The sequence below is a fragment of the Heteronotia binoei genome, chromosome 3 (assembly GCF_032191835.1).
Source record: "Heteronotia binoei isolate CCM8104 ecotype False Entrance Well chromosome 3, APGP_CSIRO_Hbin_v1, whole genome shotgun sequence".
In the NCBI taxonomy this organism is placed as follows: domain Eukaryota; kingdom Metazoa; phylum Chordata; class Lepidosauria; order Squamata; family Gekkonidae; genus Heteronotia; species Heteronotia binoei.
In genome coordinates, this window is record NC_083225.1 from 39,856,884 (window position 1) to 39,870,175 (window position 13,292).

The 13,292-nt window shown below is 43.1% G+C and overlaps 1 protein-coding gene across 5 annotated transcripts in view; it reads left to right on the forward strand.

Annotated features, from left to right (window-relative positions):
- The window catches only part of FARP1 (FERM, ARH/RhoGEF and pleckstrin domain protein 1), a 249,404-nt gene that overhangs the window by 185,139 nt on the left and 50,973 nt on the right, over positions 1 to 13,292 (forward strand). For 3 of the 5 annotated variants that reach the window (XM_060233637.1, XM_060233639.1, XM_060233638.1), the window contains exons 11-13: positions 4,898 to 4,966; positions 6,884 to 6,959; positions 9,591 to 9,831. In XM_060233637.1, the coding sequence (XP_060089620.1) occupies positions 4,898 to 4,966; positions 6,884 to 6,959; positions 9,591 to 9,831 (386 nt within the window). The remainder of the gene's footprint in view (positions 1 to 4,897; positions 4,967 to 6,883; positions 6,960 to 9,590; positions 9,832 to 13,292) is intronic. The other 2 variants (XM_060233640.1, XM_060233641.1) reach the window with 1 other exon arrangement.

Consider the following 13,292-nt stretch of genomic DNA (forward strand, 5'->3'; position numbering starts at 1 on the left):
AGGGTTGGCCACACTTGCTTAATGTAAGAGCCACAAAGAATAAGCGTCAGAGGTTTAAGAGCCATAAAACACAAATATCAGATGTTTGAGAGCCACAAGGAAGGAAGGACTACCTCGGTGGGAACATGTGCGGCCTAGGCTGCGGGAACTGCACTGGCTGCCAATTGTGTACCGAGTTCGTTACAAGGTGCTGATTACCTTTAAAGCCCTGTATGGCCGAGGACCTGCCTACCTTAGGGACCGCCTCTCTCCATATGTTCCCCAGAGAGCACTGAGATCTAGTTCTCAAAATCTTCTAAAAATCCCTGGACCAAGGGAGGCCAAGCTAAAAACAACAAGGGAGCAGGCCTTCTCGATAATGGCTCCCCAATAGTGGAATCAGCTGCCAGATTTGATGTGAATCAGTCAGTTCCTCAGGGCTTGTAAAACCGTCCTCTTCCAACTTGCTTTTAAGGTGGAATCCTGGTAATGACATCTAGCCATCTTTATATATATATATATATTGAACTGTAGCACCTTCAATTTATACTGGTTTTAATTTATTTACTTAACTTAATTTATGAATTTGTAATTTAATTGTATTTTAACTGTATTTTATTGTACTAACTGTATTTTATTGTATTAACTGTATTTTATTGTAATCATGGTATGCACCATGTACTGTGAGCCGCCCTGAGCCTGCCTCGACGGGGAGGGCGGGATATAAATAAAAATTTATTATTATTTATTATTATTATTATTATTATTAAGGAAGGAAGGAAGGAAGGAAAATAGAGGGGGAGGGGAGGTAGAAAGAAAGCAACATTAGCTTGGCTTGGAGGAGTGATTTAAAGAGACAAATGCCTTCTTCAAGCTAGCCAATGGCATGGTGGGGTCTTCAAGAGCCACATGTGGCTCCGGAGCCACAGTTTAGCCACACCTGGTCTAGCATGCACAGAACTTGTTCTTAGGATCCCAGCTATCGTCTTCAAACTGTTTAGCTTAAAGCAGCATCACAGTCCTTTTTGAACAGATGAATATGAGATTAACATTTGACTAGTGGTGCTCCAAGGTCTTTTTTAAAAAACTGCAAGTAGAACACTGAAATCTCTCTGCCTCATCAGCACTTATTTTTGTTTCCTGTTTCCTTTACTGACTAGAAATATGAAACTGTCTTTATCTGATTCTTCAGTAAAAAATTTTATCTGGCTTTTATGAAGAAAACCAGGTTCATAGCAGAAAACGGAAGGCGCATTTGACACGTGGTTTCTTATCAGCTGAATATTTGTTCTACCTGGTTGCTTAAGGCAAAGGGGGGAATATTCCATAGTTTTGATTTATACATAGCGTTGATAGCGTACAGAGTACTCCACTTTATTCACAGGGCTTTTTAGGCTTTCCCATCCTTGGCTGATTTCTTCCACATAAATCAGTTTTATGTAAACGATTGCACACACTGCACTATGTGTGACGAGTACATCTGTGTTTCTCATGCCATCTGCACATGGGTCATGAAGCCCTGATTTAAGAGCTGACTTCTACAAGTGTGTGCATATCACAAAATGGGCAATAGTGTAACTTAGGGTAGGGAGATGGAGGGGCATGAATTTTAAACACACTTTGGGTAGGCTGCGAAATGAGTGCTTGTAATACGTTGACTGTTATTAAAAGATGTAATTTAATGTTTCTGTTCTGAACAGCAAAGCACATTTTCAGTCCAGGTATGAACGAACCCACTCTAAGGCTTAGTGAAGGAATGAAGGCAGGCAGAGTTGGCACAATATCAGCATAAGGAAGGCATGCAGGCAGGAAGGAAGGCAAATAGATGGGGGGGAGCGGGGGAGAGCTGGAAAGAAAACAACTGTAACTGTAAATGCGTTCTGCAATTCTCCGGCTGGCTTGACTTGGAGAAGGGACTTAAAGAGACAAATGCCTTCTCCAGGGGGGTGGGGGGGGGGTGCTTCAAGAGCCACACAATATGCGTGAAAGAGCCACGTGTGGCTCCCAAATCACAGTTTTACCACCCTGAGACGGGAGACCTAGGATTTAATCCACACTTGCTGGGTGACTGTGGGCCAGTTGCACTGTCTCACAGCCTAACCTCCCTCCTGTGTTTTTTCTTATAAGGATAAAAGTGAAGAGCAGAAAACAATGTTGTTATGCTGCTTTGGATCTCCACTATCAAGAATAGTGGAGCATAACTATTTAGATAATTGTTCTTGGAAATCAGCAACCATTATTAATTTGACATTGTTCTGTCCTCAGCAAAATGAGAATGAGAAGAAGAGGGCATGAAATGGGGAGTCTGTCCCATGTGTATACATTTTTGGCTATGTTGCCTTTCCTGATATTCAGGAATATGATTTCCTGAATGGATCTTGCATCCTTTCTAAGAAACCATGTGAAACTACCCATGTGTGAAGCAGTCTTCAGTAGGAGTTTGAGCATGGATCTGTCCTTAACTCTGAGAAAGGACTCAAATGGAAAGAAATGAGAGTTTTGGTAATGTTTGCTTTAAACCAGAGGTATCAAACATAAAGCCCAAGGGCCGGATCAGGCTCCCAGAAGGCTCCTATTAGGCCCGTGAGCAACTCACTGACATCTGTTTTCATCTCCCTCTCTTACTTCCTTCTACATCACAGCTTGCTTTGCCAGGCTCTCTCAATTGCACAGGAAAGCAAAGCCTCTTATTTTCTCCGTTGGCTGACCAGCAATTGCAGCAACTTATGTACAAAAGCACAGCACTCTTAGGCTCAAAGCACTGACCATAAGATTTCTGTAATGAATGTCAGTGGATCAAAAGTAGGTTTGCAGCTTACAGACATACACCTGAACAGCATACACAGGATTGCTACAGCACAGACATTGTCTCCAGATTTTGATTCAATAATTCAGAGCAAGAGGTGTCAGTTATCGGAAACTGTTAAATAAACAAAATATTGCAAGAGTGCTAATCTTTTAAGCATATTTTATTTTAAGTTTTAAAATAATCTTTGTGTTTATCCGTGTCCTTTATAAAGTTTATATTCCTGCTACCTGGCATTACAATTTACAACAAACATGGCTCGGCCCGACAAGATCCAGCCCTCAGCACCCCTGCAAGTTTAAACTTTTCAGCTCTTTAAGAGTGACTGGGCAACATTCCCAGTTATCAGGCTTCACTTTCAACATTTGCAAGTTGTTTAGATTGTATTTCTGGACTTACTTTAAGTGTATCCTGCCTTAGTTCATGTTAACAGTTCTTTGAGTCTTCCGAAGCAATGCACTAAGTTATAAATTTTGTGTCAGGCATTATGCAAGTGGAATGCTAACATGGGCTGTTGAAAGCTGGAACTTGCAGCCCATTTTATCCAACTGTCCGTGCATTCTGGCCTGCCAAGTGTTTGACAGTGCCTTCTCTTCTTCACTGCCTCTCCTTTAGCATTTCCAGGCAGACATTTTAAAAGATGCTTTTAAAATGAGTCCCCCTGGTGGGGCTACTTTTGGTGGAGTGCATTATGAATTGTGAATGCCTGTTAAGTGTAGTGAATAGCTGAAATGCCTGCAAGTATAAAAACACTTGTGTTTTGTAACTTTAAAAAAAAAATACCACTTCAATGCCAAGCTTTCTGCCAAAAAAAGTAGTACCTAGTACTTGCAGTACTCAGTTATCTTCATTTGTAAATCCTTGTGGTAGGCTTATAGACGCAGTAACAGTAGCTTTAATGGAAGAGCTGTTTCTGTGGTTGCAAAAGGGATACTGATGAAAACCACTTCCCCATACAGAGAGCGATCCCCTTCTGTGCATCATTATATGCTTATATATGAATGCTGCCCGATTATGAGTCTCTGTAGGGCTTTTTTTGTAGCAGGAACTCCTTTGCATATTAGGCCACACACTCCTGATGTAGCCAATCCTCCTGAAGCTTACAATAGACCTTGTACTAAGAGCCCTGTAAGCTCATGGAGGATTGGCTACATCAGGGGGTGTGGCTTAATATGCAAAGAAGTTCTTGCTACAAAACGCCCCCTGGGCCACACACCCCTGATGTTGCCAATCCTCCAAGAGCTTACAGGGCTCTTTGTACAGGGCCTGTTGTAAGCTCCAGGAGGATTGGCTACATCAGGGGTGTGTGGCCTAATATGCAAAGGAGTTCTTGCAACAAAAAAAGAAGTTTCTAGGGACATGCAGTAGATCTGAAACAAATCCAGTAATGGTGCTGATGCATGTGATGAGTACTTTGGGGCTCTCTTGGTTGGGATGGGATGGCTTACCACCAGAGGGAGTATTTTTAGGGCATTCCTGTGGCTTACAGACTGTCATGTGAATTTATTTATTTATGTGTTTACTTTGTAGGCTGCCTTTCTGGCTGAGACTCAGGGGCAGATTATAAAAAGAATATAAAAACAATGCAATTAGCAAATACAGTGACTAGGATTACAGAAAACAGTGCAAACAGCCAGCTGTCAAAGGCAAGATATATCATAAACAAGGCACAAAGTGAAAGAAAACTAACATACTTTGTAGCCGCATCTGTTCATTGAAATAGGCACAGTACAGAGAGCCAGTTTGGTGTAGTGGTTAAGTGAGAGCCAGTTTGGTGTAGTGGTTAAGTATGCAGACTCTTATCTGGGAGAACCAGGTTTGATTCCCCACTCCTCCACTTGCACCTGCTGGAATGGTCTTGGGATAGCCATAGCTTTCGCAGAGTTGTCCTTGAAATGGCAGCTGCTGTGAGACCCCTCTCAGCCCCACCCACCTCACAGGGTGTCTGTTGTGGGGGGAGAAGGTATAGGAGATTGTAAGCCACTTTGAGTCTCTGATTCAGAGGGAAGGGTGGGGTATAAATCTGCAGTCTTCTTCTTCTACAGTTAGAATGTGCTTCATTAACCAGTTTAGCCTGTTTAATTTTTGGTTTGTTTGTTTTCTTCTTCACAGCGGCCGAACTCAGAAGCAGGTTCTTGACTATGTTAAAGAAGGAGGGCACAAGAAAGTCCAGTTTGAGAGGTCAGAGAAACTATTCAGCAGCTTCTTCACTGTCAGGAGATTGAACCATGGCTGCCCCCTCAGATGACTTTAACGCGGGTTTATACAATCGCATGGAGGATAGACTTGTCTATGGATATTGGGTGTGGGGGCAAAACAGAACGCCCATGTTCTGAAGTAGTGGGGGGACAGCAACAAGGGGGTCTGTCAGCTTTTGTTTCCATGCCCCACATATAAGGCTGTCTGCAGCATCTTGGTAAAGATAAAGGTAGTCCCCTGTGTAAGCATCAAGTCATTTCCGACTCTGGGGTGATGTTTCTTTCACATTTTCTTGGCAGACTTTTTTACAGGGTGGTTTTCCATTGCCTTCCCCAGTCATCTACACTTTACCCCCAGCAAGCTGGGTACTCATTTTACCGACCTCAGAAGGACGGAAGGCTGAGTCAACCGTGAGCCGGCTATCTGAACCCAGCTTCTGCTGGGATCGAACTCTGGTCTTGAGCAGAGCTTGGACTGCAGTACTGCAGCTTACCACTGTGCACCACAGGGCTCTTCTCAGCATCTTGTTAGCCATTGGGAAATGGGATGTTGAACCAGCTGAAACTTAGTGTTAATGCAGGAGGAGTGCTCTTATTTAACTAGTGCAGTTGTTTTTAAGGGCACTTCAGAATAAATAACCTCACATATCCATTTAGCTCCCTGGTAGCCGATGGAAAGGTGCATGGAATTGTGGGCTATACCTAGCATGCTTAGCCTCCATGAGTGAAGAAGCAATGTGGGGACAGAAGAACTGTATGTCTCAGTGTGTGTTCCTGCAGCTGTGTTCTTCTAGTTCCTGTTCGTCTAGTTAGGTGCTAAACTGGTTAAGAGTCTGGTTACAGTTGTTGTTCTTGTTTGCTACCAATTAATTATGTTGCCCTTTGGTTTCTCCTTTGTTCAGAGCATGTCAATAACTCGTGGTTTGCAAAAATAGCTCCTACTTGAGATTTTGTTGGTTTCCACTCGAGGAAACTTGGAACCGGCTGCGAATGATACTTGGGCCCTCACTAGCTTCCTCTTCACCCCATACGAAGCCTGCTGTTCGTGTGCTTTTGTGAATAGGATATGGCGTTTTTCAGAGTAGCTTGCCAGCAAGCAGCTATGTCTTCCCTTCCCCATATCCTCTTTAATTTTTAAACCCCATGCTGTCAAAAATAATGATATATTATTATGTTCTCCTTCATAAAAAAATAAAGGGGAGCAAAGAATAAAAGATCTGGGCCACCACTTAACACAGCTGATAAGCGATACAGAAATGTTAGACAATGGGAAGGAGTAGATTCTCGCAGGCCGTTGCCAGAAGTCTTTCCAAACATGCCTCTGTTGCAGCAAGTTCACTGTTTTTGCTAAATTGTGTAATGATCCTAGCAACAGGTTTGTGTTTTGAGTCATCTTTTGGCCGTAAGAGCATTGCTACTTCAGTGCTCTTACGGCCAAAAGATGACTCAAAACACAACAGGCCCTGTACAAAGAGCCCTGTAAGCTCATGGAGGATTGGCTACATCAGGGGGTGTGGCTTAATATGCAAATAAGTTCTTGCTACAAAAAAACCCCTGGGCTACACACCCCTGATGTTGCCAATCCTCCAAGAGCTTACAGGGCTCTTTGTACAGGGCCTGTTGTGTTTTGAGTCATCTTTTGGCCGTAAGAGCATTGCTACTTCAGTGCCCTGGTCTTTTCCTTTTATGATGTTTACTTAGCGCATACTTCTGTAAAATATCGCACACATTCACCAGCAGAGAGGAAATCTGTTTCTCGGAAATAAGTTTGTTTGAAGCTCAAGCTTTTTCCTTTGATACCGAGTTGTCTGCAGTTGATTATTCACCCAGTGGGGTGCTTGGAGGTTATTGTGTGGGTTTTGCAAAAAAAATAAATAAAAATGTTTTTATCTTTTCCCAGGAAACACAGCAAGATTCACTCTGTTAGGAGCCTGCCTGCCAAGCCTTCAGAGCAGCATTCAGAGGTGCCAACGCAAGTCAGTTATATTTCATGCTTTCGCAAGCAAAAGAGGGTCTGGTAGTGCTGTTTGTCTTTTCCGGGCCTCGTTCAATCTTGTGCATCATAACTCAGTTTCAGGGAAGGCCAAACTGAATAGCAGCCCAGTGGCCTTAAGCATCCTTGGCCTTTCCTCTGGCTTGGAAGGCTGCCCCAGATGTTCAGAAAAGTACAAGCTCTATGAAAAGGTTTAACTTTAGGGTGCTTTAAAGAATGAAAGTCTGAAGCTTTATGTCCAGCAAATTTCCTATTAGTAATTACTGAATTAAGCATATCATGCAGATAACCAGGGTTTTGTGGGTGTGTGTGTGGGTTGTTTTTTTTTTTTGAGCAGGAATTCACAGGAACGCAGTTGCAGCTGGCTTGGTGGCAGGGGGTGTGGCCTAATATGCAAATGAGTTTCTGCTGGGCCTTTTCTACCCAAAAGCCCTGTGTGAAACAATGGTGACATCAGGGGAGTGGCTTAATATGCCAATGAGTTCCTTCTACAAAAAAAGTCCTAGAGATAATGCTTGAATAATCAAGCATTGTACATAATCTACATGTAGTGGCAAAGGCCATCAAATCATAGCCAACTAGAGCAACCCCATGCAGGTTTTTTAAGGCAAGAGATGTTCGGAGGTGGGTTGCCATTGCTGGGTTCTGTGTAGCGACCCTGGAGCACCTTGATGTCCCCCATCCAAGTACTAACCAGGGCTATCCCTGCTGAGCTTCTAAGATCCAGTGAAATTGGGTTAGTCTCGGCCATCCAGGTCCTAGCACAAATTCTGCTTACTTGGGGAGAATTTTAGGATCATCGGGAATAAACCGTGGACTATATCAGGGATCAACACATAGGTAGCAGCAGAGGCTGTGGATCGAGGGGAAAGAGAGCTGCTTGACTCAAAGCTGATCTTTATGATCAGTATTAGCAGTACCCCACCCTACTTTGTGCAAATACAGAGGAAATCCTTCCATAATTTGCCCACTTGTTTAACAGTCAGAAGGCCCAGAACAGTGCCATTTCAAGTACCATTACCACTGCCTCCAAACCAATGTTCCCTGTAAACTGTGGAGTCTTGTGAGCAAAAATTCTACTTCATGAACTACTGGCATTAAAGTTGTGAGCAAGCAGTTTGGTTACTACATAAATTGGCTTACTCTGGGGCTATCCTTCCTGAGCTAACACAAAATTGTGTGAGCAGGAGGCTGAAAAACTGTGAGCTAGCTCACACTAACCCAGCTTAGAGGGAACACTGCTAGTCCAAACCGGTCCTGATTTCCAGAACTTTAATCGAAAAGAGAACCAACCTCGTTAACTTTTCTGTGGTCTAGATTTTCTGCTTTCAGGGACAGCTTAATTGTTGCGTAGAAACTGCTCATAGGAAGAGAATAAGTGGTGTAATTTCATTAACCCTTAAGTGAAAAACAAAATATCTCATGAAGAGATGACCTCTATGATAATGCACTTTGTATGCATTCTTGCTATAAACCAGGGGTGGGGAACCTTTTTTCTGCCTAGGGCCATATGGATATTTATAACATCATTCGCGGGCCATTAAAAATGATCAACTTAAAAAGCAGTGCCCCGCCGAGGGAGAATGATTCAGGCCAGCAAAATTAATGCAAATAATTGTTTTTCTATTTGAAGTCATGTGGGGAGAGCCTAATCTGGCCCACACACATGGCCCGCCACCCCAGGCAAATGTATAGGTCCAGGGCTTTTTTTGTAGAAAAAGCCCAGCAGGAACTCAGTAGCATATTAGACCACATCCTCCAATATTAGCATATCAGGTCACACACTCATTAGCATATTAGGCAACACCATCTGAGATAATCAAGTGCAAACTGAACTGTGACAATAGCTTTTGCAGGCCCTGCAGCAATTTTGGCTGGTCTGCCTGGCCCTGGGGAGGCTGCTGCACAGCTGGGCCCCACGATCCTCACTGGCTAGCCCATGCCCCAGGGAGGCTGCCACATGGCTCAGTTAGGTCCAGCAATCCCTGAGGGCCATATATGGCCCTCGGGACGGAGGTTCCCCACCCCACCCCTGCTATAAACTGTCAGTTGAGAAACTGTCAGTTGTATTAGCCCCAGTCAGACTGGCTAATACAACACTTCAGCACTTCTGTTGCCATATAATGAAGTTTGCTTTTATGATTGTTTAACACCTGCATGTTCCTCTCACCTGATTTTTTTGCCTTGCCTTTGCCACGGCCAGTACTTCTATATTACCTTGATCTGTTACATCAGCATTTTGGTGCAGATTGCATTTTAGTTTTTCTGATGGTTGTGCTGCTTTTTTTCTAGTCGGTAAGTTGAAAGTTCCTATTAGCACAATAGGGTGGGATTTTGCAAACGTGTTACATGCATAGTAAAACATCTCTGTGTCTGCTTGGATCTTGGGAATTCAGCAGCTCCGAAATGTGTATTTTCTGAGAAGAGCTTTCCTTGCTGCATTGCTGCTGTTTTTGGAAGTCAGAGGAATTGTTGTCTCTTATAGGGTTGAGAGTTTCAGTCAATTGTACTGTCAAGGGTGAGAGCAGTCCTTTATGCCACATGTTTATTAAAGCCTTCTAGCTCCCATCCTGCCTCACCTTTTCCTCTCTTCCCTCTCCCTTTCTTGTTCTAGAACTCTAGTTATACATATGGTGAAGATGCTGATTCCCCGGTGGTTCAGAGCTGCTGGCAGGGGAAAGAACTGAAGGTTTCAGTGGAAGATGGCGGGCAGCGAGCAAGCCCTTCCCTAAAGAAGAGCCCGAAAGAAGGCAGGAGGCTGGACGGTGCAGTGATAGCAACGATGGAGGAAGAAGAGGAGGTTGTCAAGGACAGGCCCCAGCACAGTAGACCTCAAGCCCAGCAGCCGAGCACAGGTCCTGCATCCCGAGCTGCTCGTGGCAGTAGCACCTCAATTCCTTTCATTGACTGCAGTGATGTAGATAGCGAGTATGACCTTCTCAGAGAGCAGATGTCCCGGTCACAATCCCAAACAAATGACAATTATGAGGGTGATTCGACCAGTGGTGCCTATGTTGACTGTAGAGATGAAAACCGTAACAGGTATAGGGATTCCTCGGCCACCTCTGTAAAATCATCCCACCAGACCACCCAAGACTCTAACAATGGTAGCTGTACAAGTATGTCCTTCTATGTAGGTGGGAGCCCCAGAACCCCAAGACACAGCACTCTGATTGATGAAATGTTCAGGGGTCCTGATACCCGTAGTCCACTGGCCACGACCTTGCCTTCCGGTAGCAAGGGATCCAGTCCTCACATGAGTTTTGGCAGAGCAGGTTCCCAGAGCTGTATCTCTGAAAATGGGCGCAGCTGCAAGGCTAGGTCTGACAGCGATGATGTTTGTGCATATACCTGCCATGGTTATATTAAGTGTTCCCCAGCCTTACAGAGGCCCCATGTGCAAATGATTCAGAATGCATGTAACAGATCTGAAACAGATCCATTTTTCTTGAGCCAAGTGACTTCAACTCCTGGTCGTGAATGCAGGCCAGACAGATACTTCACAGGGGGAATGGCTAAAGCGGTCCCTTTAGAAGACAAAAGTATGGCAAATGGAGTGCCACCCATTGGACAGCCAAAGCAAAGCCCAGTTATGCAAACCTTGTTTGCCCGGGGCATGATGGACCATATGTCTACAGTCCAAATGATGGAAGGGTCTACCAGCAGTGGGACAGAGTCTAGTGATTCTGATTCAGAAATGGTTAATCCTTTTACCCACCCTCTTGTGTTTGGGAATCCCATAGTGCTGAATTCTTCTCCCCTGGCTAGGAACAAGTATTCCTTTGGCAGCCTTCAGCTAGATGAAGAGGTGGAGGATGTTTCTGTGGGCCTTGGTGATGAAGATGGTGGCCGTGTCTTTGGTCGCCGAGGAACATGAGCAGCACTCCCAGGTTCCGATTAAGGACTTTTTCTATGCTTTCGGTTAGTTTGGAGAGTTGTTCTCTGAATGATAACAAAGTATGTAAGTGCTCATGACCCTACTGAAAGCTAGAAGAAACATTTACTAAATGTAGTGGTGGTGTTAGTTTACAGTGAAATCTAATAGTGTTGTGTGGGTTTTTTTGAAGATTTCGGTCACCTTTGGGCTAGACCCTTCATGAAGAGGAAGATTGTATAGTCTTAATTGGGTATCATATTTAACGGGGTGAAGGCAGGGTAGGTAACATGAGAAGTTACATAGTTGTTTGGGGAAGCGCTATGATTTGAAATAATGGTATGCATATGTGCTTTTCTCTCCTTATGAAGGAGAGCTTGTTCTTCAGTGCCTCGTAGGTTTACAGTTAAAATTTTTACGCTGCAGTCAAAATGCAAAAAACTTAATATTCAGTATAAAATCTAAGTGTTTTTTTTTAAAGAGCTTCGTGACATCTTTTTACAAGAACTTCTTCTATATTTCTGGTTGTCTTAAATTCATGTTTATCCATGTGCTGGAAATATCAAAAGCCGCTTCATTTTTATTCAGTTGGCTAAATAGTTGCTTTCTCCTGTCTAAACACACTGAAGAGGTAGAGGACATTAACTTTTAAAAAGATAGATGGAAGCAGTTTGGATTTAAACACTCTTACGTGGAAGCTAGCTCATCTGAAATTTTCTTGCAACTGTTAAATGCCACATTGAATCATCAGTAATCATAATTTAAAGAAGTTGATTGCAAGGTTGCTTTCAGTGTAGTTGGTACATGCGTAATCTGACTAAATTGCCTGCAGATCTGGTGGTAAGTTTCCTACACCCATTTCCAGCAGGTCAATGAGTCAGTGGTGTAAATGGGTTCTGAATAGGGGTGTGCATTCGGTTTATCTAAACTGGAAAAAAATCCGAAAAAAATACCTTGCTGGTATTTTCCAGTTATTTTAAAGCCAAATGCAAATTAGGTAACCTGTTTGGCTAGTGATATAGCTGAGCCTGAATAAAAGTCCATATTATTGGAGAGTTCATTTATTGAGTCATTCAAATAAAATTGGGTTTCCTGGATATTTACTATGCCAATATTGGGATTTGGGAATATCAGGAAATACTGATTTTTATGGGTCCAATAAATCTGAATCTTGGGGGGGGGCCCTATCTTTTTTCATGCACACCCCTAATTCTATGAAGATCTTCCCTTTCAGAAAATCAACAATAGAGGAGTTTGTTCAGCCACTTCACTCAGCCATAGGAGGCTTCCTCAGTCGTAAGAGGCTCTCCCCTCAATATAGGGGCCAGCTGAGTTGGAGGAAGGCTACAGACTTGGCCAAATACACCCCAGTGTCACTTAACTGGTTGGGAGGGGAAGCAGGAGGCTGGGTAACTCCATTTGCCATTCCTGCCTGCAGGTCCTGAAAGGGCAATGTGCATATAGTCATTTGGGGAATTTGTGATTTGTTGCTCTTGCCACAGTTGGTTCCAGGCCAGCTTGTCTCTGAATGTTGTGTAGGTATATAACGTTTTGGTCATATAATCAGGGCCTTTTTTTGTAGCAGGAACTCTTTTGCATATTAGGCCACACACCCCTGATGTAGCCAATCCTCCTAGAGCTTGCAGTAGCCCTATACTAAGAGCCCTGTAAACCCTTGGAGGATTGGCTACATCAGGTGGTGTGGCCTAATATGCAAAGGAGTTCCTGCTACAAAAAAGCCCCACATATAATAGTCTTCTAGATGTCAAAATTTAGGAACCTAAACAAAACAGAAAGTTGCTAGTGAGAATTTAACCCTGTATATAGGAAGGGCTTTTTTCCAGGCAGCAGGATATATCTATTATCTGTCCAGTAGCCTTACTGCTCTTGTTAAATGCTGTTTTTTATTGGGGCAGATGTACAGGTTGTTAGTTGCGTATCCTCAAATATATCAGAATTAAATACTGAGACAAGGTTTTGTTGGACATAGTTGGCTCTAAATATTCGTCAACCTTTGAAATCAGATAAGGCAGTTAACAATAGCAGTTTTTTAGATTGTTAGATTTTATACAACAAAGTGACTGTTTGTAATTTTTTCCAATGCCTTGAGTTAAGATCTGTTAAATGACTAAGCTGATTGTAAGAATATGTTAATAGAGTTTCATCTTATAGTTGGTTAGCACCTTTCAGTATTTCACTTACATTATGAATAAGATGGATAAAGGATGGGCAGCTTCTTTGCTCTCAAAGAGTGCATCAAAGATATTTGCAGTGAGAGGCTAGAAAGTTATTTTTCTTTTAATGGAGCTGGGATTTTCAGGATCCTAACCAAACCCAAAGGAGTTCATTTTTTTAAAAAAAAATGCCTTTTGCTAAATACTGCCCACTCCTTTGGGACACTGACATGTTTTAACTGCCAGAATCCAGTCTCCTTACTCCTCC